This window comes from Ammospiza caudacuta, chromosome 10 (assembly GCF_027887145.1).
Source record: "Ammospiza caudacuta isolate bAmmCau1 chromosome 10, bAmmCau1.pri, whole genome shotgun sequence".
NCBI lineage: Eukaryota > Metazoa > Chordata > Aves > Passeriformes > Passerellidae > Ammospiza > Ammospiza caudacuta.
This window is the reverse complement of record NC_080602.1, coordinates 27,935,737-27,958,042: the sequence shown is the minus strand read 5'-3', so window position 1 is coordinate 27,958,042 and position 22,306 is coordinate 27,935,737. Positions and strand designations below refer to the sequence as shown.

Genomic DNA, 22,306 nt, shown 5'->3' with positions numbered 1-22,306 from the left:
CTCTCCCCACACAGACCACACAGCTTACACGGGTTTACAAAGCACATTGGTTGAAGGGAACTGAACTCAGTGAAAAGATAAAACCAACCACGCGGCACATCTGAAAAAAATAAATTACTTTCAAAATACCATCATTTGCTGGGGCTGGGCTGGGTTTGCCTCCCCCGGCTCCACTGCTGGCTGCAGCTCCAGAGCCGGAGCTGTGGGCGCTGACTGCGCCCTGAGCTTCTATGAAAATACTCTGTTCTGCATCCCAGGGCCTGGCACAGGGCTGAGAGCCCCGGGGGAGTGGGAAATGCAAACCCACCTCCTCAGCGGGCAGGGCTTCTGCCCGTCAGGGGAACCCCTGTGCAGCGAGGGGGGACCCAGGAGGTAGAATAATCAGTGATGCTCATCATCTTGCTCCACAGCAGCCCCTTCCATCCTTACTCGTTCAGTGATCTGCTGGGTCACGCCTCCCCTGCCTGCAGCTTCAAGTCAGCAGCTGCAGGGTGCAGGCAGGGGCAGGGGGGCAGCAGCAGAGCCAAGGCAGGTCCAGCAAAGTCTTCTGGACATCCCTGTGTTCCCCAAGCCCAGTGGAAGCCATCCCTCCAGCTCTGGGGGACCTGACTGGGTGCTGCAGCCCCTCTTAACCCAGCAAGCCCCCACAGCCCCACCAGCCTGGGCTACAACATGTTGTAGTAGGCCATCTCCTTCATGGCCTGCTCGGCCAGCGTGTGCTCGTCTGGAGGGTTGCCCACGGCCCCGTAGCCGTAAGAGTTCTCCTCCTCGAAGTCGTCCATCTCCTGCTGGCCATCCAGCTCGGTGTGGTCAGCCCCAGCCAGCTCCATCATGGCATCTAGGAGTCAGCACAGGGACACAGTGAGGCACCTGCGGGGAGGGCTGGGGCCAGCAGCTCCCCCTGCCTGGGCCTGGAGCCCACAGCTCCCCGGGAGCCTCAGCCCTGCTGGATCTGGGTGCCTGTGGGGCAGCCCTCGGGCGAGGAGAGCGAACCCGCCTCGGCCAGCACGGCCCAGCCCGGCTCCAGGGCTGCGGGGCAGTCACAGCGCCGTGCTGGGGACCCACCTTGGCTGTCCAGGCTGATGTCCATCACCCCGTGCTTGACCTTCATGTGCCGGCTGAGGTTGCCCTTGAGGTTGAACTTGCTGGAGCAGTAGGGGCACTTGAAGGGCTTGCTGCCGGCGTGCAGGTGCATGTGCCCCAGCAGGTTGTACATGCGGTTGAAGGACTTGCCGCAGACCTGCCGGCAGCGAGCCCGCGGTCACCCGAGCTGGCCAGGGCTCCGCAGCACAGGCCTGGCCCCCAGGCTGCCTGGGGCTCCCAGCAACAGTAACGGGGCTGCGGCCCTCCTGCAGCCCCTCCTGGCTCAGAACAATGGGGTTCCCTCCCGCCTCCTGCTCTGCGTGGGGATGCGGGGCTGGTGCTGCTGGGAGCTCCAGAGCACCCAACACTGCTCAGAAAGAGGCACTGGTTCTCATTCAGCAGCAACGCTCCCACCACAGCTCAGAGCAGATATTCCATGCCCAAGTGAGCAGAGGAGGCATCACAAAGCGCTTCCATGCCCGAGGGCTCGGCCTGGCCAGACTCCTGTGGGCACAGCACAGCAGCACCTGTGCTCTCACACCCCAGCTCCACCAGCCCCAGCCCCACCGGTACCTTGCACTTGAAGGGCTTCACAGGCGAGTGCACGATCATGTGGGTCTTGAGCGTCTGCTTCTGCACGAAGGTCTTGAAGCAGATGTGGCACTGGTAGGGCCGGACGCTGGTGTGGATCAGCATGTGCCTCTTCATGTTGGCCTGCAGGGTGAACTCCCGCCCGCACACCTCGCACTTGAACTCCTTCACGCCCTGCCGGGGGGAAAGCTCGGGCAGACCCCTGGCACTGGGCACACGAGGGGTGCCAGGAGTGGAGAAGGGACCCCATGGGCAAGGGACGGGCTCCTTGTGCTGAGCACAGCATGGTGTGTATCTGAGAGCCCAGCCTGGCCTGAGCCCAGCAACGTGCAGGGGCTGCAGGTGGGGGCTGGACAGGCTCTGTAAGTGCAGCTGAGTGCCAGCTCTGCTCTAGGGCTCAGCCCAATTGCTCCCCATTAACCAGCCCAAGGAAAAGGGCAAGTACCCACACTCACCCTGCCCAGAGGGGCGGTGACAGCTCCCAGACAGGGCTCCCCACATTACCCTGCAGCAGGTCTGAAACTCCCTCCCTGAGGAAGGGAACCCCCAGAAGGGCAGGGGCTGGGTCCCAGGGATCCCCTCACTGCATGTCAGTGACCCCAGCTAACGCCAGCCACAGGTGCTACTGCCCACCCGCACCACCCACCTCCCACCGAGACTGGGGGCGCTGGGATACTCCCCTCCACAAGCACCTGCATGCAGAGCTGGCACATCTCCTCTGGGCACGATGAGGGCAGCACCCCAGAGGAGCCTGAGCCCCTACCTTGTGCGTGAGCGAGTGCTGCTTGAGGTGGTGGATCTGGCTGAACTCCATGCCGCACTCGGTGCAGACGAAGGGCCGCACGTTCTGGTGCTTCAGCATGTGGTTCTGCAGCTGGCTGCGGTAGTGGAAGGACTTGCTGCACTCCAGGCACTGGTACAGCGTGGGGCCCTGGTGCGTGGCCAGGTGCCGCTTCAGCTGGGTGAGCGTGGAGAAGTCCAGGCCGCACTCCACGCACACGTGGCAGCGCCCGCTCTCGTGCTTCACCTCGTGCGCCTTCAGCTCGCTGGGGTAGGCGAAGCCGCGGCCGCAGAAGCGGCAGCTGTAGGGCTTGATGTCGGTGTGCAGCAGCATGTGCCGCTTCAGGTGGCTGGTCTGCGTGAAGGCTTTGCTGCACACCCCGCACTTGTGGGGCCGCGTGCCCTGGTGGGTCAGCAGGTGGGTCTGCAGGTGGCTGGGCTGCTTGAACAGCTTGTTGCAGTGCGGGCAGGAGTGGGGCTTGATGCCGTTGTGGCCCAGGATGTGGGTCACCAGGTTGTACTTGGAGGTGTAGGACTTCTCGCACATGCGGCACTGCCAGCGCTTCTGGCGGTCGCCCGCCTCCACCAGGTAGGAGTCATCGATCTGCACGTTGATGTCCAGCCGGTCCAGCTGCGCCTTCCTGCTGTGCTCGCTGGTGCCGCCGGCCGCCTCCAGCTCGCCCGGCTCCTGCCACACACAGCCCTGCTCGCTCTTCACCTGCTCGGGGGACGCTGGCGCGGGGGCCTCGGCCTCCCCGGGGGACGGAGCCCCCGTCTCAAAGGTGCCCGCGGTTTGTGGGGCCCCCCCGGTGCCGCCAGCCGGGTCGTTGCCCCTGCGCCGGCGCTCGCTGCCCTCCGGCTCCCGGTGCCGGCGCTCGCTGCCCTCCGGCTCCCGGTGCCGGCGCTCGCTGCCCTCCGGCTCCCGGTGCCGGCGCTCGCTGCCCTCCGGCTCCCGGTGCCGGCGCAGGTGCCGCAGCCGCCGGGGCTTCCTGCTGAAGGTGCCCAGGTCGATCATCTTCACGGCCCCGCTCTGCACCGCCGGCTCCTGGCTGGGCTCTGGGGGCTGCGGCGCGTGGCCGTGCTGCCCCTCGCCCTCCTCGTCCCCGGGCACCGACGCGCTGTACGGCGGCTCAGCCTCCACCTCTGCCTTCTCACTCTTGACCTTGGGCATCAGCCTCACGGGCGGCCTCTTCCTCCTGCGGGCATGCTTCTCCAGGGAGCAGTCTGCTTCCAGGGCGTCCTCGTCCTGCCCATCCCCGGGCGCCTGCTCCTCTCCCTCGGGCTCCCCCGGCTCCGCGGCGGCATTGTCCAGCTGCTCCCCGGCCAGCCCCGGGAAGAAGCCGGTGGGGGTGACGGTGGCGCCGAGCAGCTCATTGTCGGACACCAGGCCCAGCACGGCAGCCTGTGCCAGGGACAGCACCACCACGGCGTCCGTCTGCGTCCCGCACTCGCTGAACCGATCCATCTCTCGCCGCCGGCCTACGCTGTCATGGCTGAGGGGGAGAGACACGGCCCTGAGCCCCTGGCACCCACCAGCACGGACACCGTGCTCAGGGGCTCAGCCAGCCCCCACTGCCCTCCCCAGGGAACCCCAGCCCCACAGCGGTGATGTCCCCAGCACCACAGAGCCCAGGATGTGGGGACACAGCGGCCCCAGGGGTTCCCACTGTAGGGCTGGGGCGAGGAGGGAAGCTGGGATCCGTGCCCACTCTCAGCCTCTCCGGATGGGCTGTTACTCTGGCTGCTTGCATGCCCTCAGGCTCCTAGAGTGACTCCAGGGAACCCAACAGTTTGGGAACAGCTGAGTGTGTGAGTGTGGCTCTGAGCCCCAGCAGGAGCAGCAACAGCACAGGGAGCGTGAGGGACGGGGCCCAGACCCACCAGGACAGAGCCTGGCAGTGGGGCTGGCACAGGCAGGGCTGTGCTGGCTTAGCCCTGGAGGCTGGCACGCTCACCCTGGGGCTCCCAGTGCCACCACAGCACCCTCCCCCAGCGGGGACAGCCAGGAGCTGCCGCTTCCTCCTGCTGAAGGAGTGTTCTCCTAAATACAATTATTCCTGCAGCTACAACAAAGAAATCTTGCGGGGGAGGTAAAACGGATAAATTCTGAGCCAGATCCTGTCACAGTCCCAGGAGAACCCCAGAGCAGGAGGAGATCGTGGGATGAACCTCCACCTTGGAGAAGGGAAACCCCACAGTGCTGGGCAGCATCCCTGCAGCCAGCTCGGCTAGAGGGACACCGAGCATGGCTGGGGACGTCAGCCTCTCTCCGTGCTGCGGGCAGCTCCTGCTCCTGCCCAGCCCAGGAGTGTCCCCTCATGCCACTGCCCTGCGCCCCAAACACCAGGCACAGCACGTGGCAGGGGATGGGATGGGGAAGGTCCAAACCAGAGTGAGAAAAGGCAGAGAAGGGAGCAACACCAAGCACAGGGGCCTGGCTGCCCGCAGACAGGTACCGGGTATCCGGGGTACCGGGTCCCTCCTCAGCTCCCTGCCATCTGCTGGGCCACCGCGGGGCTGGCACTGGGCACAGCACGGGGGGCTCCTGGCCCCGGGTCAGGGGGAGCCGGGTCCGGGACCCTGCCCAGGCCAGAGCTGCCGGGGGAAGGTCTCAGCCAGGTACCCCGCCTGCCCGGGCACCCCTTCCTTCCCGGCGGGCAGGGACACAGCGGACGGGACATGGAGAGGAAGAGGATGGGGGCGGGAGGAGGAGGAGAAGGAAGGGGATGAGGGGAGCACCAGTGCGGAGGCAGCGAAACAAAGCGCGGAGTGGGGGAGGGCGGCGGCGGGAAGAGGAGGAGGGCTGGGAGGAAGAAGAGCGATCGGTCAGGGAGGCGGCAGCTGGCGGGCACGGAGCAGCCCCGGGGCCGCACCCCGCCTGCTGCGAGCCCGTCCGGCGGGGCCCCGAGCTGCCCCGCAGGCAGGGGGACACGGCAGAGGGGGGACACGGGAGGGGAGACACGGGGTTGGGGACACGGCAGAGGGGACCCAGCTGCTCTCCCCACGAGCCCAGCAGGGCAGAGGGGTGGCTCAGCGCCCCCCCAGCACGGCCATGGGTCTCTGCCCCCCAGAAGAAGCCCCACGAGACGAGAACAACGCACCCACATGTTCCCCGGAGCAGTACAGAGAACCTTACCCTCACCCCAAAACAGAGGCTTTTAGGGGAAATAAGTGCGGATTCCTGCTCTGGGCAGCGGGAAGGGGCCGCGCTGCCCTCTCAGCAGGGAAGCCGAAGCCCGCGCTGCACAAACCTCTCGGCGCTGGTCTCCATCGCGCCCCGAGCCCGGCACACGCCGCAGGAGCTTCGCCCGGAGCCGCAGCTGCACAAACAGCACCGGGAGCAGGAACAGGGCGCAGGCACGGCCGCACTTCCCGCTCTCACTTCCCTGTCCGCGCCCCGGGACTCGCCGCGGCAGCTGGAAACACCATTTCACCATTGCCCAACGCCCCGGCACCGAGGGGGGGTCACGTATTCCGGCTGCCCGGGACACTGCCCGCAGAGCGCTGCCAGCCCCGCTGCCAGCCCCGCTGCACCCCGGGCACGGCCCCGGGCCCATCACCGAGCAGCACCGTGCCCAGGCCGGGGCACGCCGAGCCCCGAGCGCCGCACGGGCTCCTGTTCCCAGCGGGGACCCCGGCAGGGACCCCGGCAGGGACCCCGGCACCTCCTCCTGCCCGGCCCGGCCCGGTGCCTGCTCCCCAGCCCCTCAGCCCCGCGCTCCGGGCCCCTCCGTGCCGCTGCTGGAACCGAACGCTCCTCCAGCCTCAGTACCCGCAGCTCTGCAGGGCAGCCCTCTGCGCCAGGCGCGGCTCCCTCGGGCTCGGGCCCTCACCGGGCTCGGGCCCTCACTGCCAGCCCTGTCCCACGGGGGTGACACAGGCAGTGTCCCCCGTGCCGGCGGCAGTGCCCGGCTCCCAGCCCACTCACCCACCTCCCCCGCCATGCACCTGGGACAGTACTGGGGCCTGCTGGCCCTGAGCGCTGGGGTTGTGAAATTTGGGGCTCTTTCTTCATTTCTCCTCCCACTCCAAGGTTTAGTTTTGGCGCAATCTCTGCTCCCGTGTTTCCCAACACATCAGGGAAGATCCAGGCTCTGCCCTGGCACATCCTGCAGACCCTGCCCTCCCTTGCCCTGGGTGCCCCCTCAGAGTCTCCACCAACTCCTCACTCACACCTGCTCACCCACAATAGGTTTTTTTCATGGCTTTCACTTCTTTGTGCTATTTTACTTCTATTTCCCTCTCTTGCTCCATGATTAGCTCCCCAAACACTCACTTCTCTCTCTCTGGGCCCCTGTGGCAGCAGCATCTGCACACCAGGCTCTCCACTCCCAGCACATTCCCTGCTGGATTCAGATTTCCCAGCCACCAGGCTAAGTGCTGTGTCTGTGGACACATTTCCCTTCCCTTTGCTGTTTTACCTCCCTCGGTTTCACCCACCTGCCCAGTTCTTGTGCCACCCCACCCAGCTCCTCAGCTAGCACCAGCGCTCTAGAGATAAGAGCCTGGTAAATCCTCAGCTGGGCAGCATGGATTCAAACATTTCATCTGGCCCACAGCAGCCTCACCTTGGCACCCACAGCTTTGCCTGTAACACCTGAGACCCAAAGGGTCTGAGCGAAGGGAGCACCCACAGCCCAGAGCCACCCAAGCCACGGCCCCAGAGCGGCTCTGGGGGGAGCACGGCCCCAGCTGCCCCACAGCCTCCAGGGAGAGGTTAGTGACCAATTAGTGACCAATTAGTGACCCTCGTTTGCCACCTGGCCCCACTCCCAGCTCCCCTCAGCAGCCCAGAGGCAGCAGCACCCACCAGCCCTCACCCAAGCATTGCTGCAGGGAAGGGATGCCCAGCACCCAAATCCAAAGGGTTTGGGGATGGATTTGAGCTCTCCAGGGAGCAGCAGCCCCCAGCAGGCGAGCAGGAGCCCACCCAGCCTGGCAGGGGCAGGGCAATGCCAGTGCCCAGTGCCAGTGCCAGTGCCAGAGCCCAGTGCCCAATGCCCAATGCCCAGTGCCAGTGCCAGAGCCCAGTGCCCAATGCCCAGTGCCAGTGCCCAATGCCCAGTGCCCAGTGCCAGTGCCCAGTGCCAGTGCCCAGTGCCAATGCCCAGTGCCAGAGCCCAGTGCCCAGTGCCAGTGCCCAATGCCCAGTGCCCAGTGCCAGAGCCCAGTGCTCAGTGCCCAATGCCCAGTGCCAGAGCCCAGTGCCCAATGCCCAATGCGAGTGCCCAGTGCCAGTGCCCAATGCCCAGTGCCAGAGCCCAGTGCCCAATGCCCAGTGCCCAATGCCCAATGCCCAATGCCCAGTGCCCAGTGCCAGTGCCAGTGCCCAATGCCAGTGCCCAGTGCCAATGCCCAGTGCCAGTGCCCAATGCCCAGTGCCCAGTGCCAGAGCCCAGTGCTCAGTGCCCAATGCCCAGTGTCCAGTGCCAGTGCCCAATGCCCAGTGCCCAGTGCCAGTGCCAGAGCCCAGTGCCCAATGCCCAATGCCCAATGCCCAGTGCCAGTGCCCAGTGCCAGTGCCAGTGCCCAATGCCCAGTGCCAGAGCCCAGTGCTCAGTGCCCAATGCCCAGTGCCAGTGCCCAATGCCCAGTGCCCAGTGCCCAGTGCCCAGTGCCAGTGCCCAGTGCCAGTGCCAGTGCCCAATGCCCAGTGCCAGTGCCCAGAGCTCAGTGCCCAGTGCCAGTGCCAGTGCCCAGAGCTGGCACCTGCAGCACTTTGTGTCACCCGACCCTGCACAGCTTCCCAGGCCGCCTGACAAGCCCGGTGCCACGGCACAGAGGACATTTAGGACCTGCTCCTGGCTACCCCCATTGCAGGGCTCTCACTGGGGAAGGGGGGAGTAAACCTGTTCAAGACTTCTTACCAGAAAATGGCTGATAATGTATCTGATATTTGTGAGAAAACCTTTGATTTTATTTTCCTTTCTTTCTCAAAAGCAGCCTTCATTTAAATTTAATAAAGGGGAAAACAGGCTTTCATCTTGCCTGCAGATTTCACATAAAGCTGCTCAACCCCCCACAATTCCAAAAAGAAAAATGTTGTTCTCCTGAAAATCACAACTAAAATTATTCTTAAACCTGACCCAGCACGTCTGCCCTGCCCCAGCCCAGGGATTTGGGGGTCACCTTGGCTGCACTGCTGGCCCTGGCTCTTGTTGGTGCTGTGTGCCAGGGGCTGACCCACACAGCGTGGCAGAACCGAAACTGGCACTTCTTGCCCCAGAACTGACCCTGGTACAGAGGAACTGCTGCAAAAATGAGCCAAACCTCTGAGAAACGGGCAGCAGCCGCAGAAAACAAATACCTGTTTAAATTCAGTCAGTGTCTCCACACCAGATACTGTCAAACTACATTTTCAAAGGAAAACTTTTGTTTTAAGGAAAACTTCTCCAGAAGAAAGAAACCTGCACTGTCAGTGGCTCAGGGAGCCACATTCCCCAGGCAGTGACACCACAGTGTCCCTGAAGCGCCTCTGGGTGCAGCAGGAGCAGCCTCTGGGGGCTTTGGCTTCACAGGACAAGGGACACAACCTGGGGCTGGCAGAGAGGTGCTGGTGATGTTTTAGCAAACACTCCACAGAACTGGGATATTCTCACTCTGATCACCGTGTCCATCAGTCAGAGGTGAATATTTGCCCCTTTGAAAATGTATGGTTATTGGCAAACCCTGACTGGGAGGGAAAAGGGAATGGTTCCCAAGAGCTAGAGGTTTCCAGTGCTGCAGAACAAGTGTGATGAGCACAGAGCTGCCTGGTTCCTCCATTATCTGCCCGGGGATCCGGAATCAGCCCTGGCACTGGGGTGCAGCAGGGGCTGCAGCTGCTCACTGCAGGGGGACAGAGCTGCCATCCCAAATGCTCTTCCCAGCACACAGGCACCTGTGCTGAGCTGTGACACCCCATCCTGCTTCCTGTTCTGCTGGAAATTCCCCTTTTCCTGCTTCTGACACTGGGGCTTTATCCCTCTGTTCCTCCATCCCTCAGCCCCTCCACCCCTCTGCCCCTCCATCCCTCTGTTCCTTCATCCCTCAGTTCCTCCATCCCTCTGTTCCTTCATCCCTCTGCCCCTCCATCCCTCTGCCCCTCCATCCCTCTGTTCCTTCATCCCTCCATCCCTGTCCCCTCCATCCCTCAGTTCCTCCATCCCTCTGCCCCTCCATCCCTCAATTCCTCCACCCCTCTGCCCCTCCATCCTTCTGTTCCTCCATCCCTCTGCTCCTCCATCCCTCCATCCCTGTCCCCTCCATCCCTGTCCCCTCCATCCCTCGCTCCCCACCCCCCGTATCCTCTGCTCCTCCATTGCTCCCTCATTCTTCCCGTTTCCCTGGCAACGCCCATCTCGCGCCGAGATCTGTCCCCTCTCTCCCTCTTATCTTTCTCCTCTCTCTTTCATCTCTCTCCTAATCTCCCTCTCCATTCTGAACCTCTGTCCTTTGCTTCCTTTCTCTCTCTCTCCCATTTCATCTCCTCCAATGCCTTCTCTATCTCAGGGTTACAATTATTTGGATCTCACTTTAAAGGAATGATCTGTTTAATTAACCACGGGCCCTGGCCCCGCTCTGCCCTCCCGCAGCCCACACCCAAAGGCGGCCAAGGACAGCGGGGTGACAGTGCCCTGCCACCCTCCTGCAGCCCCTCTGGCCCAGTCTGGACTTCTCCCAGAAAAGACGGGACAGGTGATCCCTGAGGGCCCTCCAGATGTGGGAATCCCTGACTCCACGATCCCAACACAGCCAGCACGGAAGTCAGCAGCTCCCCCTCAAATTCTGTGTGACAGCCAAACAAGGGGAGACCACAATCCACGTGGGAAAGGTGTTTCCTGAAAACCAGAGCCCTGGCTGCATCCACTGGGCAGGGGGCAAGGGAACGAGGGTGGAAGGCAGGCGGCTCTGGGGTGTGAAGGGGCAGGGAAGGGAGCCTGGCTCTGACTCGGGGTCCCTCCATGGCACCCCTGTGTGCTGGCACAGCCAGGTCCCTCCATGGCACCCCTGTGTGCTGGCACAGCCAGGTCCCTCCATGGCACCCCTGTGTGCTGGCACAGCCAGGTCCCTCCATGGCACCCCTGTGTGCTGGCACAGCCAGGAGGCCAGCAGAGCAGGCCTGTGGCCACCAGAGCTGTCCCTGCTCAGGGAGGTCTCTTTGGGAACCTTGTATGGGCTGAGCCAGGGCAAATGCTGGGCTGGTCTGTGAGCAGGCAAAGGTGCACAAAAACCTCACCAAAACCTCACCAAAGCTGCATCAACACCGCGCCAAAGCCCCACTGAAGCTGCCCCAAAGCCGCCGGTGGTTCATGCCCAGAGTGGTGCCCAGGCAGGGAGCGTTTGGAAGGGGATTCTTCCTGGCCCCACCTGCCTTCCCAAGGAGCTGCTGTGCCTCAAGCCCTCCTCCCTCAATTGCACAGCAAACTGACCACGCTCCAGCCTGCTCTTCCAGCCCTCCTGCCCTCCCAGAGCACAGCACCAGGGCACCAGGGCAGCGGGGACAGCGAGCCGAGCTCTGGGGGCACCTGGGGCAGAGATGGCCCAGCCTCACCTGCTGAGGCTCACCTGCTTTCCTCAGAGCCACGGGACCCCCGGGCCGGGGGTGGGACCCCTCCTGCCACTGCTCTGGGGAGCCTGGCACCTTGTGTCCCTCTGGCCTGAGCGCAGGGACCGGGCACACCGAGGGGCACCCGCACAGCTGGCCATGCACAGCTGGCACCCGCACAGCTGGCACCTGCACAGCTGGAACCCGCACAGCTGGCCATGCACACCTGGCACCTGCACAGCTGGCCATGCACAGCTGTGCCCTGCACACCTGTCCCCTGCACAGCTGGCACCTGCACAGCTGGCCATGCACACCTGGCACCCGCACAGCTGGCACCTGCACAGCTGGCACCTGCACAGCTGGAACCCACACAGCTGGCCATGCACACCTGGCACCCGCACAGCTGGCCATGCACAGCTGGCACCTGCACAGCTGGCCATGCACACCTGGCACCTGCACAGCTGGCACCTGCACAGCTGGAACCCGCACAGCTGGCCATGCACAGCTGGCACCTGCATAGCTGGCCATGCACAGCTGGCACACCCCTCGTGTCCTCACGGGCCCCCTGTGTGAGCCCCCCACTCCCCTTTGGACCAAACCCTCCCTCCGTTCCCCCTGCACGCAGGTGTGTGCTGCAGCAGAGAGCGCCAGGAGCTGCCCTTGGGGATCGTGGTCACCCCATCCCCACAAACGCTGCTGCCCCGAGCCCAGAGGCAGCAAGAGCCTCCAGACCAGGTGAGGGGTGTGGGGAGGGCTGAGGGCGAGGGGCTGCTGCTGCCTGGAGCCCCTCTGGCAGCACAGGGCCCCGGTGCTGGCCTTTGGGACCAGCAGTGAATGGTTCTCCGGGAGCAGGAGGGCCCCAGCCCCGCCGCTGTCCCAGCCTGCCTTCAAAGGCTCCACACAGAACCCCGGCTCTGCCTTGGAAAACAAGTTTTGCTTTTAAACGAAATAAACAGGGAAAGAAAAGACTTTCAAGTTCCTCCTTGCTGCAACGGCTTCTCCCCGGCACAGTCCCTTTCCTCTCCGAAAATAGCCGAGCTATTCAAAAGAGATGCGAGGAGAAAAAAAGGAACTGAATAGAGGAAAAGGGAAAGAAAAAAATGGAGCCCCAAGGGGGTGGAGAAAAACAGAATGAAAAGACAGCAAAAGTAAAGAAAAGGGATGAAAAATAAAGGAGGGGGAAGAGAGAGACAGACAGAGGAGCTTTGAAAAGAAAGAATGCTGCCAGCCTGAATACAGGGAGCAGGAAAAAAGGGCCCTGAAAAGAAAGAGCCGGCTGGAATGACCTCTCATTCAGGGCTGTGCCAATCACCGCCGCGATGGAAATCCTTTCTTCTTCCCTGCATTCTCTCTCTTTCCAGAGGGGGCAGAGGGAAGAGGAAGAAAGGGGAGCTAATTCTCAGCATAGCAGAAAATAAATCTGCTCTTTGCGGAGCCCCTGAAAGGCGCCGAGGCGCTGACAAACCCAGCACTCACACACACACAGATGGGGACAGCAGGAAAGGGACTCTGCAGTGGGACTGCCTTCACCACCTCACTGTTGGCTCCTTTGGGCAACGCAGGAGCAAACACCCCGGGCAAACAAACCTGCAGGAACGAGTGTGAGTCCAGGCCAGCCCAAAGCCTTGCAGGACAGATCAGGGCTGGCTGTGGCAGAGGCAAACCCAGGCCCTGGTGCTGCGCTGGGCCCTGCAGGGAGCAGAGGACAAAGCGTGGGTGCAGCCCCTCTTGCCCTGAAATCCCTGCCAGCACCCAGCCCTGCCTGCGAGTCCCAACGCGGCTGGGTCTGCGCGCCCAGCACTGCCCCTGCTCCCTGGGCATCCTCTGCACAGGCACGGTTAACGGAGCCTGGGTGCGGGGTGGGCCCGAGCGCCCAAAGGGCCCCAAGGAACCGCGGTGCGGGGGCACAGCAGGGCTGGCACGTACAGGGACAGAGGGAGATGGAGCCCCCGGGACAGCAGGTGCTCTGGGGCAGGGCCAACAGCTCCCTGGGGTCCTGCACAGACCCAGGCGGTGCCATCCGACCCCGGGGCAGCCCGCTGAGGGGGACAGGGACGTCCCGACTCCATGCGGCACCAGCCCTGCTGAGCTCCTGCCCAGCATCCCCAGCTGCGGGTAATCACAAACTGCTGGGGCTCTGGGGCAGAGCCATAAACGTGGCCAGAGCTCTGAGGAGACAAGGCACAGGCAGGAGGAGCTCAGGAATCCTGGTGTGTGCTGCCCAGCTGGCTGTAAAAGGGGAAAATCAACTCAAAATGGTACAAATGGGAGATGTGTGTCACCCCAAAGGGAACACAGGGATGTGAAAGCTGCTCTGGTGCAAGGGAAGATCCCCACAGTGGGAAGGCTCTCACTTGAGGGTGTTACTTTCCAGAGCATCTCTGCCCTTATGCCTGGAACAATTTCAGTTTTGGTATTTCCATGTGTGGAGCCCATCCATTCTGCAGGACAGTGGCTCCTGGTTCTGTCCCTGTGTCCCCAGGCTCTGCCCTGTGCTGGGCTGTGAGGACAGAGAAATGGAGACCCAGGGCTGGCACAGATCCTGGCACCAGGGGCACTGAGGAAGGTGAACACAGCAATACCTGCGCTGACAGGTTCAGTGTCCCAGGAGCACCCTGAGCCCTGCAGCCCAGATGCTGCCCCCAGAGCCCAGCCCCAGCACTCAGGAGCCTCAGCACAGCACAGGCAGCTCCCACTGCTCTCCTGCAGCTCATCCCAGCCTGGAGAGAGGGATCCTGCAGGGCTGGGGCTGCCAGGGCTGCTGCGCCCCCACAGCCGGGCACACTGAGCTCTGCCACCCTCCCTGTGCCTGCTCAGGGCTGCAATGCCAGGGGTGCTGTGTGCCCCCACAGCCGGGCACACTGAGCTCTGCCACCCTCCCTGTGCCTGCTCAGGGCTGCAATGCCAGGGGTGCTGTGTGCCCACAGCTGAGCATTGCTGAGCTCTGCCACCCTCCCTGTGCCTGCTCAGGGCTGCAATGCCAGGGGTGCTGTGTGCCCCCACAGCTGGGCACACTGAGCTCTGCCACCCTCCCTGTGCCTGCTCAGGGCTGCAATGCCAGGGCTGCTGTGTGCCCCCACAGCCGGGCACACTGAGCTCTGCCACCCTCCCTGTGCCTGCTCAGGGCTGCAATGCCAGGGGTGCTGTGTGCCCCCACAGCTGAGCATTGCTGAGCTCTGCCACCCTCCCTGTGCCTGCTCAGGGCTGCAATGCCAGGGGTGCTGTGTGCCCCCACAGCTGGGCACACTGAGCTCTGCCACCCTCCCTGTGCCTGCTCAGGGCTGCAATGCCAGGGCTGCTGTGTGCCCCCACAGCCGGGCACACTGAGCTCTGCCACCCTCCCTGTGCCTGCTCAGGGCTGGTTAATGAGTTAATCACAGCTGAGGGGCGCTAATTTGAGCGTGATAATTAACACTCAAGCGGGTAATGTGCCACGCGTGTGCCTGCTGGAGGCTGTGCTGGGAAGGCAGGGGCTGCAGGGCAGGGACACCCACATACAGCGAGTGCCACCTCGCACAGCCCCAGGGGCACACAGGGCAGGGAACCAGAGCTTCCCCCCACGGCAGGAGGAGGCACGGCAGCAGCTGGGGCGCACTGAGCCCCTGACACCCACGCCAGGCTCTGGATGCCCACCGAGCACTGCCCCACTCCCACTGCCCAACAATGAGTCTCTCTGACGTGTGCCCCGTTACAGAACAAACCCGGCTGCACAGCTGCCAACACCCCTTCCACTTTCACATCCCCACGGTGGGAAACGTTTCAGATCCCTTTCTGCACAGCCCAGCAGGTCAGGGACGAGTGTTTGGAGGCTGGCCTGGACAGATGGAGCAGGAGGCACCGGACAGAGGACCCTGCTGGCGGCAGAGCATGAATTCCCAGCCGGGGCTGACCCAGAGCCAGCTGTGCTGCTGCCCCCACAGCACCAGGTCTGTCTGCGTGGCCAGCACCTCTGAGACCCACAGAGCAGAGCACTCGGCTGCTGCTCACAGGGCCAGGGTGGAATGCAATTCCTGCTTATTGCCCGCGTGCTTTTGTGTGTCATCATGCTGCGAAAGCTCCTGCAGGGCTCCTGACTCCGGGCAGAGGCCAGGATTTTACACAAAAACACACATATTTATCTTTTGCAAAGGAGTTGGAAGAACGGGTCTGGCACTGATGTGCAGAGTGTCAGTGGCTGGACAGGGCACAGGGACAGAACCCGACACCCCTGGGAGCACTGCCCAGGGCCCTGCAGCTCGGGGCTGCTCCTGAAAACAGAGCCAGTGCTGGGTGAGCCTGGCCTGGGGGCACCGGGGGCACCAGGGGCACTGAGGGCACTGGGGGAACAGAGCGCACTGGGGGCACTGGGGGCACTGGGGGCACTGGGGACACTGGGAGCACTGAGGGCATTGAGGGCACCGGGAGCACTGGGGGCACCGGGAGCACTGGGGGCACTGGGGACACTGGGGGCACTGAGGGCACTGGGGGCACTGGGGGCACAGAGGGCACTGAGGGCACTGGGGGCACAGAGGGCACTGGGGACACTGGGAGCACTGAGGGCACAGAGGGCACTGGGGACACTGGGGGCACTGGGGGCACAGAGGGCACTGAGGGGGGACACTGGGGGCACCGGGGACACTCGGGGGCCACTGGCATCTGCTCAGCCAGCCCAGGGTGTCCCCAGTCCACCCAGCCAGCCCAGGGTGTCCCTGGTGTGCCTGGTCATCCCTTGGGGAGGCTCAGAGCAGGCCAGGCTGCCCTGAGGCTTCTGTGATCTCAAAGGTCCTGTCAAACCAAATGGTTCCAAGGAGAAGCTCTCCCTTCAGAGCAGCCCACCACGGGTTGGACAAAGGGAAAGCTCCCAGCCCTGTTCTCCAGCTTGCTCCGGGGCTCTAGTCCTGAGCCCAGGGGAACTGGAAACCACCCAGTCCCCAGTTTAACCCCCAGGGCAGGGCTGGGGCTGCGGGACATGGGGAGGGCCCTGGGATGGTGGGTGTGGGAACAGACCGGGGCTGAGAGGAGGGGAAAGCAGCCAGGAGCTCACCAGGATCAAAACTTGAAAGCGAAAGAGGGGGAGAGACAGAGCTGGTTAAACCGGGATAACACGCTGAGAGGGACAGGGTGCCAGGAGAGAGGCAGAGAGGGGAGAACAACGCCTGGCACCACAGAGAATGGGCACGAGACAATGCTGCTGCTGCTGCTGCTGCTGCTGCTGAGAAACAGGAAAGATAAATTTAGAGGCAGTGCTGAGCACTCTTCCTCTGGAAGCTCTGCCCGTCCTTCCTCCCCGTTCTCCTTGCCAGGCCAGCCCCAGCACGGGCAGGACGTGGGCTCCAGCCTGGAGCTGCTCTGAGGGCCGGGGCAGTGCCAGCCATGCCCGGGGGGACCTGGGCAGTGCTGGGGGGCTCAGGGACAGGAGGGCTCCGTGCAGGCATGAGGAGCCCCCCAGCAGCCCCTCACCGTCCCTCCCTGTCCCACCCTGGGCTGCTGCTGGCTCCCACCCACGGGCCCCAGGAAATTGCTGTCCCACAGCTCCACATGGGGGTGGGCACTGCCCCCCGGGCACCCGGCAGCTCCCCACGGAGGAGAAGTGGAAGCAAAACAATGAGCAGGGCTGCGTGCTGCTTCCTCCTGCCCACACTGCCCAGCATGGCCCTGCCCGCGCAATGTCTGCAGAGGGGACACCTGCAGGGTGACCAGGGCTCCCTCAGTGCCCAAAGGGGCTCCAAGAGAGCCAGAGGGGACCGGGGACAGGGACCTGGCGTGCCAGGAAGGATGGCATCAGACTGACGAGGGCAGGGAATTGTCACAGGCTGCCCGGAGAAGCTGTGGCTGCCCCAGCCCTGCTGGTCCAGCTGGATGGGGCTTGGGGCAACCTGGTGATGGATCTCCAGGGCCACAGGATGCGCCCTGTCCCACCAGCCCTCCCTGCTCTCACAGCCACGGTGCTCCCAGCACTGTCCTGGGCTATCCCTGGAGCCAGTCTGGAGAACATTCACCTGAACTTCCTGCGAGTCTGTCTTTGCTGTGCACAGCAGAGCGCCCAGGCACGGGTCACTTTAACTAAAACCTGTGGCACTCTGCAGGGAACATTGCCCAAACACTCTGAGGAGCAGGAGGTGACAGCACAGGACACTGCAGAGCCGTCCACAGGTGCTGACACACTGTTCCTGTGAATTTGCACCAGAAATACCTGACTGTCACTCAAACAACAGATGGACAACTGCAAGGAAAGGCCAGGAAAAGTCAACACGTGTTTCTCCCCTTTCATTTAAAGTTTGGGACAGAAAGTTCATCCTTGCTTGTTCCCTTCGGGGGGAGAGCCCTCTGTTGAGGCTGCAGCCAGGTGAGCAGAGCAGCCCCTGTGTGCAAACACAGACCCCCATGTACACAAACACAGACCCCCATGTACACACAAACACAGACCCCCAGACACACAAACACAGACCCCCATGTACACAAACACAGACCCCAAACACACAAACACAGACCCCAAACACACAAACACAGACCCCCATGTACACACAAACACAGACCCCCAAACACACAGACACAGACCCCCATGTACACAAACACAGACCCCCATGTACACACAAACACAGACCCCCAAACACACAGACACAGACCCCCATGTACACAAACACAGACCCCCAAACACACAGACACAGACCCCCAGACACACAAACACAGACCCCAAACATACAAACACACAAACACAGCCTTCCTCCACAGCTCTGAGCAGCACCTCCCTCCCCTCTGACATGCACACTTCCCCGTGCTTGGGCAGGAACTGGGGCTGAGGGAATGCCATGCTGGGCACGGGCTGTGCCAGGGCTTCTCCCACACCAGCCCCACTGCGACCCACAGCCAGGGGGAGGAGCAGGAGGGGAGGGGGTGCAGGGGGCTGAGGGGAAAATGTGGGACAGAGGAACAAAGGGAGAACACTGACCATGGTCTCTGTCCCCTAGACCAAGCCCTTTGGGAAGGGCATGACTCACCCTGAGGACTCCAGCCACAGGCAGCACACACAGGGACAGGATGGGCACTGCTGGGCACTGGTGGCACTGCCGGGCACTGCTGGCACTGCTGGGCACTGCTGGCACTGCTGGGCACTGCCGGGCACTGCTGGCACTGCTGGCACTGCTGGGCACTGCTGGCACTGCTGGCACTGCTGGGCGCACCCCATCCCAGCCATCCTGCAGCATTCCTCCAGCCCCACCGCCCCACCTCCGTGGCACCCGTGCCCTGAGCAGGCACCTGGGCATTCCAGGAGCAGGCACCTGAGCCCAGACAGGGGCACTCTGTGGGGCTCGGGGAACCAGATCCGGGAGCGGGCGGCAGAGGCCACAAACCCAGCAGAAGCCCCCCTGGCACAAGGCTGCCCCTCATGCCCGCCCCGGCTCTGGGCTGGCAGCCCCAGGGACGTGCCCAGAGACGGGGCTGAGCTGGGCTGACTCCCCCACCAGGAATAACGAAATAAAGGAGGGCAGGCAGCCTGTCTCTCACGGGCTGGGATGCTGGCGTGCTCCTGGCAGCACAAACTCGCTGCTTTGGAGATTCCTCAGCACTCCCAGGCGGAGAGCAGAGCCAGGCAGTGCCTGCGCTCCTCCCTGTCCACACCGTGATTCCCAAACTCGCTGATAAATTAAAATGGCCCGGTAACACTGCCCAAACAAACACCTTCTGGGGATTAAACAAAGCCCAAAGTGCCAACATGAGCCGTGACCTGCACCACCAGAGGTGACCACTCCCTGCTGCAGGGACCCGTGTCTGACCCTGAGGGGCACCCCCAGGTGTGGGGCTGCGCTGGGGTGCAGCAGAGCTCCTGTTTCCCCTTTTGGGGGACACAGTGTGACCCACAGAGAGGGCACAACGCAGAGCTGCTCGAGGAGAGGAGCTGGGCCCAGGCGAGGGGACGTGCCCGTTCCAGGCAGTGAGGACATTGGCACCAGGGTGGCAGCAGGGCACGGGCGCACCCGGCCAGCGCCGCCCCAGCTGCTGCTCCCCACGGCCGGCCGGGGCCTGGGCACCCGGGACCACGCCTGGAGCCTGCCCCCAGCCCACGGTGCGTTTGTGTGACCCTGTGGCCAGCCTGGGCCCCCACAGCACCCACCGCACCCAGCTGCGCCCTGTGGGAGCCGCTTGGATCCACAGCTCGGGGGCACAGCTCAAACCGGGGCTACAGGAGTGACCGAGGCCAGCCCGGGAGCTCCGTGTGGGGAACAGAGAGTGCCTCGGGACAGACACAGGGCTGCGGTGTGGGGCAGGAACCGGGTGTGGGGAACAGAGTCTGATGGAGCTGCAGGCTTTGGACGTGGGGCGGGGTCAGGCTCCACTCCAGGGCAGGTCAGGCTGCCCCTATTCGCCCTGGTCACCCTTCTCTTCCTACCCAGCTGCTCACAAGAAAAATCCTAATGCCCGACTAATTAATTCATTATCACTAATTTAGCCATCACACCCCGTTAAGGCCAGAGCTCCGGAGGGCTTTCACACGGCTCCCCGCGGTCCCTTGTTTGGGCACAGAGCTCAAAGGCCCCCCCCCGTCCCCAGGGAGCCCCCGGAGCACCGGGAGCTGCCACACGGGGACACCCCGGGGTGCTCCGGGGCTGACGGTGCAGCGGGACCCGCCCGGTGCGGCGCCGGCCCGGAGCCTCCCGCACTCCCCGCAGCGCTCCGCCGCCGCCAACGGGGCCCCACCCGGGACCGCTCCCGCCGGGGGCTCGCAAACCCGGGAAACTGCGGGAACCGGGGCAGGGCCGGGGAGCGGGGCCGCGGTGCGGGGCCGGCCCGAGCATCGCTCCCGGTGCGGGGCCCTCCCGGCGCTCCCCCCGCCCGCAACAGGTCACGGCCCCCGCCCCGCGCCCTCCCGCAACTTTCCGGGCCGGGAAAGTTTGAGCGCGGCCACGGGAAAGTTCCGGGGGGGGTTCCCGGAGGGGCGGCGGACCGGGAGCCGCCGTCCGCGCCGCTCCGCCCGGTGCCTCCCGCCGCCATCGCTCCCGGCGCGGCGGCGCGGGGCAGGACGGCGGCGCGGGGTCCCCGCGGCTGCGCCCCCCGGGCGGCGGGGCCGCTGGGTGGGCTCCGGGGGCACGGGGGGGTCCGGTGAGGACTCACCGGCGGCTCCGCGGGGCGGCGGCGGCGGCTCCGGGCCCGGCGCTGGGTGCGCAGGAAGGAAGAAGGAGGGAATGAGGCAGGGCTGACGTGAAGGGATGCAAAGCAGCTCCTCCTAACTCGCCCGCCCTTCATCTTCCTCCCCCTCCTCAACTTGCCCGAGCACGGCGAACCGCCCCCCGCTGCAGCAGCGCCGTCCGCCGGAGCCGGGGCCGCCCCCGGTACCGGTACCGGTACCGGTCCGGGGGTGTCGGAGGCGGGGGCAGCGGGCCGGGAGCGGTCCCTGTGCCCACAGTGACCCTGCATCGTGTCCCCTCCCGCAGCACGGGGCCCATTCTCTACCTCACCCCCCATTTCGGGGGCTGTGGCCCCACGGAATGATGCCGAGGAGGGGGTGACCTCCTCAGGACACCCAGGTCCAGCTGGGCGTCGCTCTCCTCCGCCATGGCGGTGGGAAAGGTCACGTGCGGCCCAAAAAGCTTGTAGGGATTGATGGCAAGGACTCCCCTCTCCCCCAAAACGGGAGGAGAGGAACGAGGGGTGCCACAGGAATTGGAGGGGCTTGGGGGATGCTGTTCACCCGACACAAAGAGGCGGAGGGAAAGGCCACGGGGGTGGCAGGAGGCGGCCAGAGCAGGGAGCGAGATGGGATGTGGTGCGGGAGGGGAGCAGGAGATTCGGAAGTTGGACGGTTTGGGAAAGGGGGTGCTGCTGGCTGCCCCCAGAAGGCAGAGGCAGAGGCTGGGCTCCGTGGCTGTGGGGATGGGGTGGCAGGAGGCCGCCGGCCCCCAAAGGGAGGGATGGGGTGAGATGTGGCACGGGAAGGACAGTGGGTGGCAACAGCCAAGATCTGCGGGCTGCAGGCTTGGCTCCCATCGTGAGGAGGATGAGGAGGAGGAGGAAGAAGAGGAGGAGGAGGGTCTCCTCCCCACAGCAGAAGGAGCGTGCGGAGGCAGCCGTGATTCGGCTGGTGTGTCGGGAGATTCTCATCTCCATGGAAGCAGGTGGCGCCGGCCGGACTAATCGCAGTAGAGTCAGTCTCCACACGCAGCCCTTTGTCTGGGCTCACTTCTGCTTTCCTGATCTGTTTTTTTTTGTGTGTGTTCGTGGTGAAAACTGAGCTCCCTGCGCTGTTCCCGCTGCCCCTGCCGGTGCTCACACCCCCCCGCCTGTCTGGGGCCGCCCAACATCCCGTCACGTCCCGCTGCTGCCCGGCCCGGAGCCGCCGGTGCCACCGGTCCCCAAACGCCGCTTCCCTCCGCAGTGCCCGGCCGGCCTCGCCCCGCACGTGGCCGCAGACGGCGCTGCCCGCACTGGGATTTGCCCAGAGGGACGGGGCGCAGGAGGCTCGCGGCTCTGCATCCCGGGGCGGCCGGCCAGGGGCTGTGCCTGGAGCTGCACCCGGCGGGGCACGGAGCGGGGCACGGAGCGCGGCACCGGGCAGGGCTCGGGTGGGACGCGGAGCGGGGAACAAAGCGGGGCACGGAGCGGGGAACAGGGCGGGACGCAGAGCGGGGCACGGAGCGGGGAACAGAGCGAGGTGCGCCGTGTGACCCGGACCGGGAGCGGGAGCGGGACCCGGAGCGGGCCCGGGCCGGCCCCGGCACCGCCGGCTGTCACGGAGCCGCTGCCCGTCCGCTTCAGCCAATCAGGACGCGGATTCAGAAGGATGCGGCCACTTCAGCCAACCAGAACGCGGATTCAGACGGATGCGGCCATCACAGCCAATCAGAACGCGGATTCATGAGGCTGCTGTCTCAGCCAATCGGAAGGGGGAGGCCAGGGGCCGCAGCCGCCGCAGCCAATCAGGACGCGCGGTGTGCCGCCGCCGGTCCCGCCGTTCCTCCCGTTCCCCTCCCCGTTCCTCCCCGCCCCGCGCGGCGCGCACTGACCCTGCTCTCCCTGCCCTCCATGTCCCCCGCCGTGCCCGCCGGTCCCGAGGAGCCGTGTTCGTGCCCTCCGGGTTAGGGCCCGTGGCTAGCGCCCGGTGCCCCGCGGGACTGCCCCGCCCTGTTCTCACAGTCGCCAGGGCAAGGCTTTCCTGCGGGCCCTGGCCGGTGTGTGCCCGCGCTGGGGGAGGCGGGACCGGGCAGCGGCCGGTGAGCTCTGCCCCGCCGGTGCCCTTCGGGTAGACAGAGTCGCTGGCCCTTTAAAAGAGGGCGTGGTCCAGCACATAGCCCCGCCCCTGCGCGCTGCGCCGGTCGCGGCGGGGCTGGCGCGCCCCCTGGCGGCGCGCGC

At 64.6% G+C, this 22,306-nt stretch overlaps 1 protein-coding gene across 3 annotated transcripts; it reads right to left on the bottom strand.

Moving 5' to 3' along the window:
* Window positions 1-29: 29 nt before the first annotated feature.
* ZNF710 (zinc finger protein 710) lies at window positions 30-22,081 on the bottom strand. 3 transcript variants are annotated; one of them, XM_058811257.1, is made up of 5 exons: window positions 21,961-22,081; window positions 2,438-3,947; window positions 1,657-1,848; window positions 1,066-1,240; window positions 30-838 (listed from the first exon to the last, which is right to left on the bottom strand). In XM_058811257.1, the coding sequence occupies exons 2-5, from the start codon at window positions 3,917-3,919 to the stop codon at window positions 666-668; spliced, it is 2,022 nt and encodes a 673-aa protein (XP_058667240.1). In that variant the 5' UTR covers window positions 3,920-3,947; window positions 21,961-22,081; the 3' UTR covers window positions 30-665. The 3 variants fall into 3 exon arrangements, with proteins under 3 accessions (XP_058667240.1, XP_058667241.1, XP_058667239.1); XM_058811258.1 differs by lacking the exon at window positions 21,961-22,081 and adding an exon at window positions 20,072-20,105; XM_058811256.1 differs by lacking the exon at window positions 21,961-22,081 and adding an exon at window positions 5,706-5,756.
* Window positions 22,082-22,306: the final 225 nt, after the last annotated feature.

Excerpts from the sequence above, each read along its gene's own strand:
- ZNF710 (XM_058811256.1), bottom strand. The coding sequence starts at position 5,725 with ATGGAGACCAGCGCCGAGAG. Across the intron at positions 1,849-2,437 it reads AGCACTCGCTCACGCACAAG|GGCGTGAAGGAGTTCAAGTG; the intron begins GTAGGGGCTCAG and ends TCCCCCCGGCAG. Across the intron at positions 1,241-1,656 it reads TGAAGCCCTTCAAGTGCAAG|GTCTGCGGCAAGTCCTTCAA; the intron begins GTACCGGTGGGG and ends CGCTGCCGGCAG.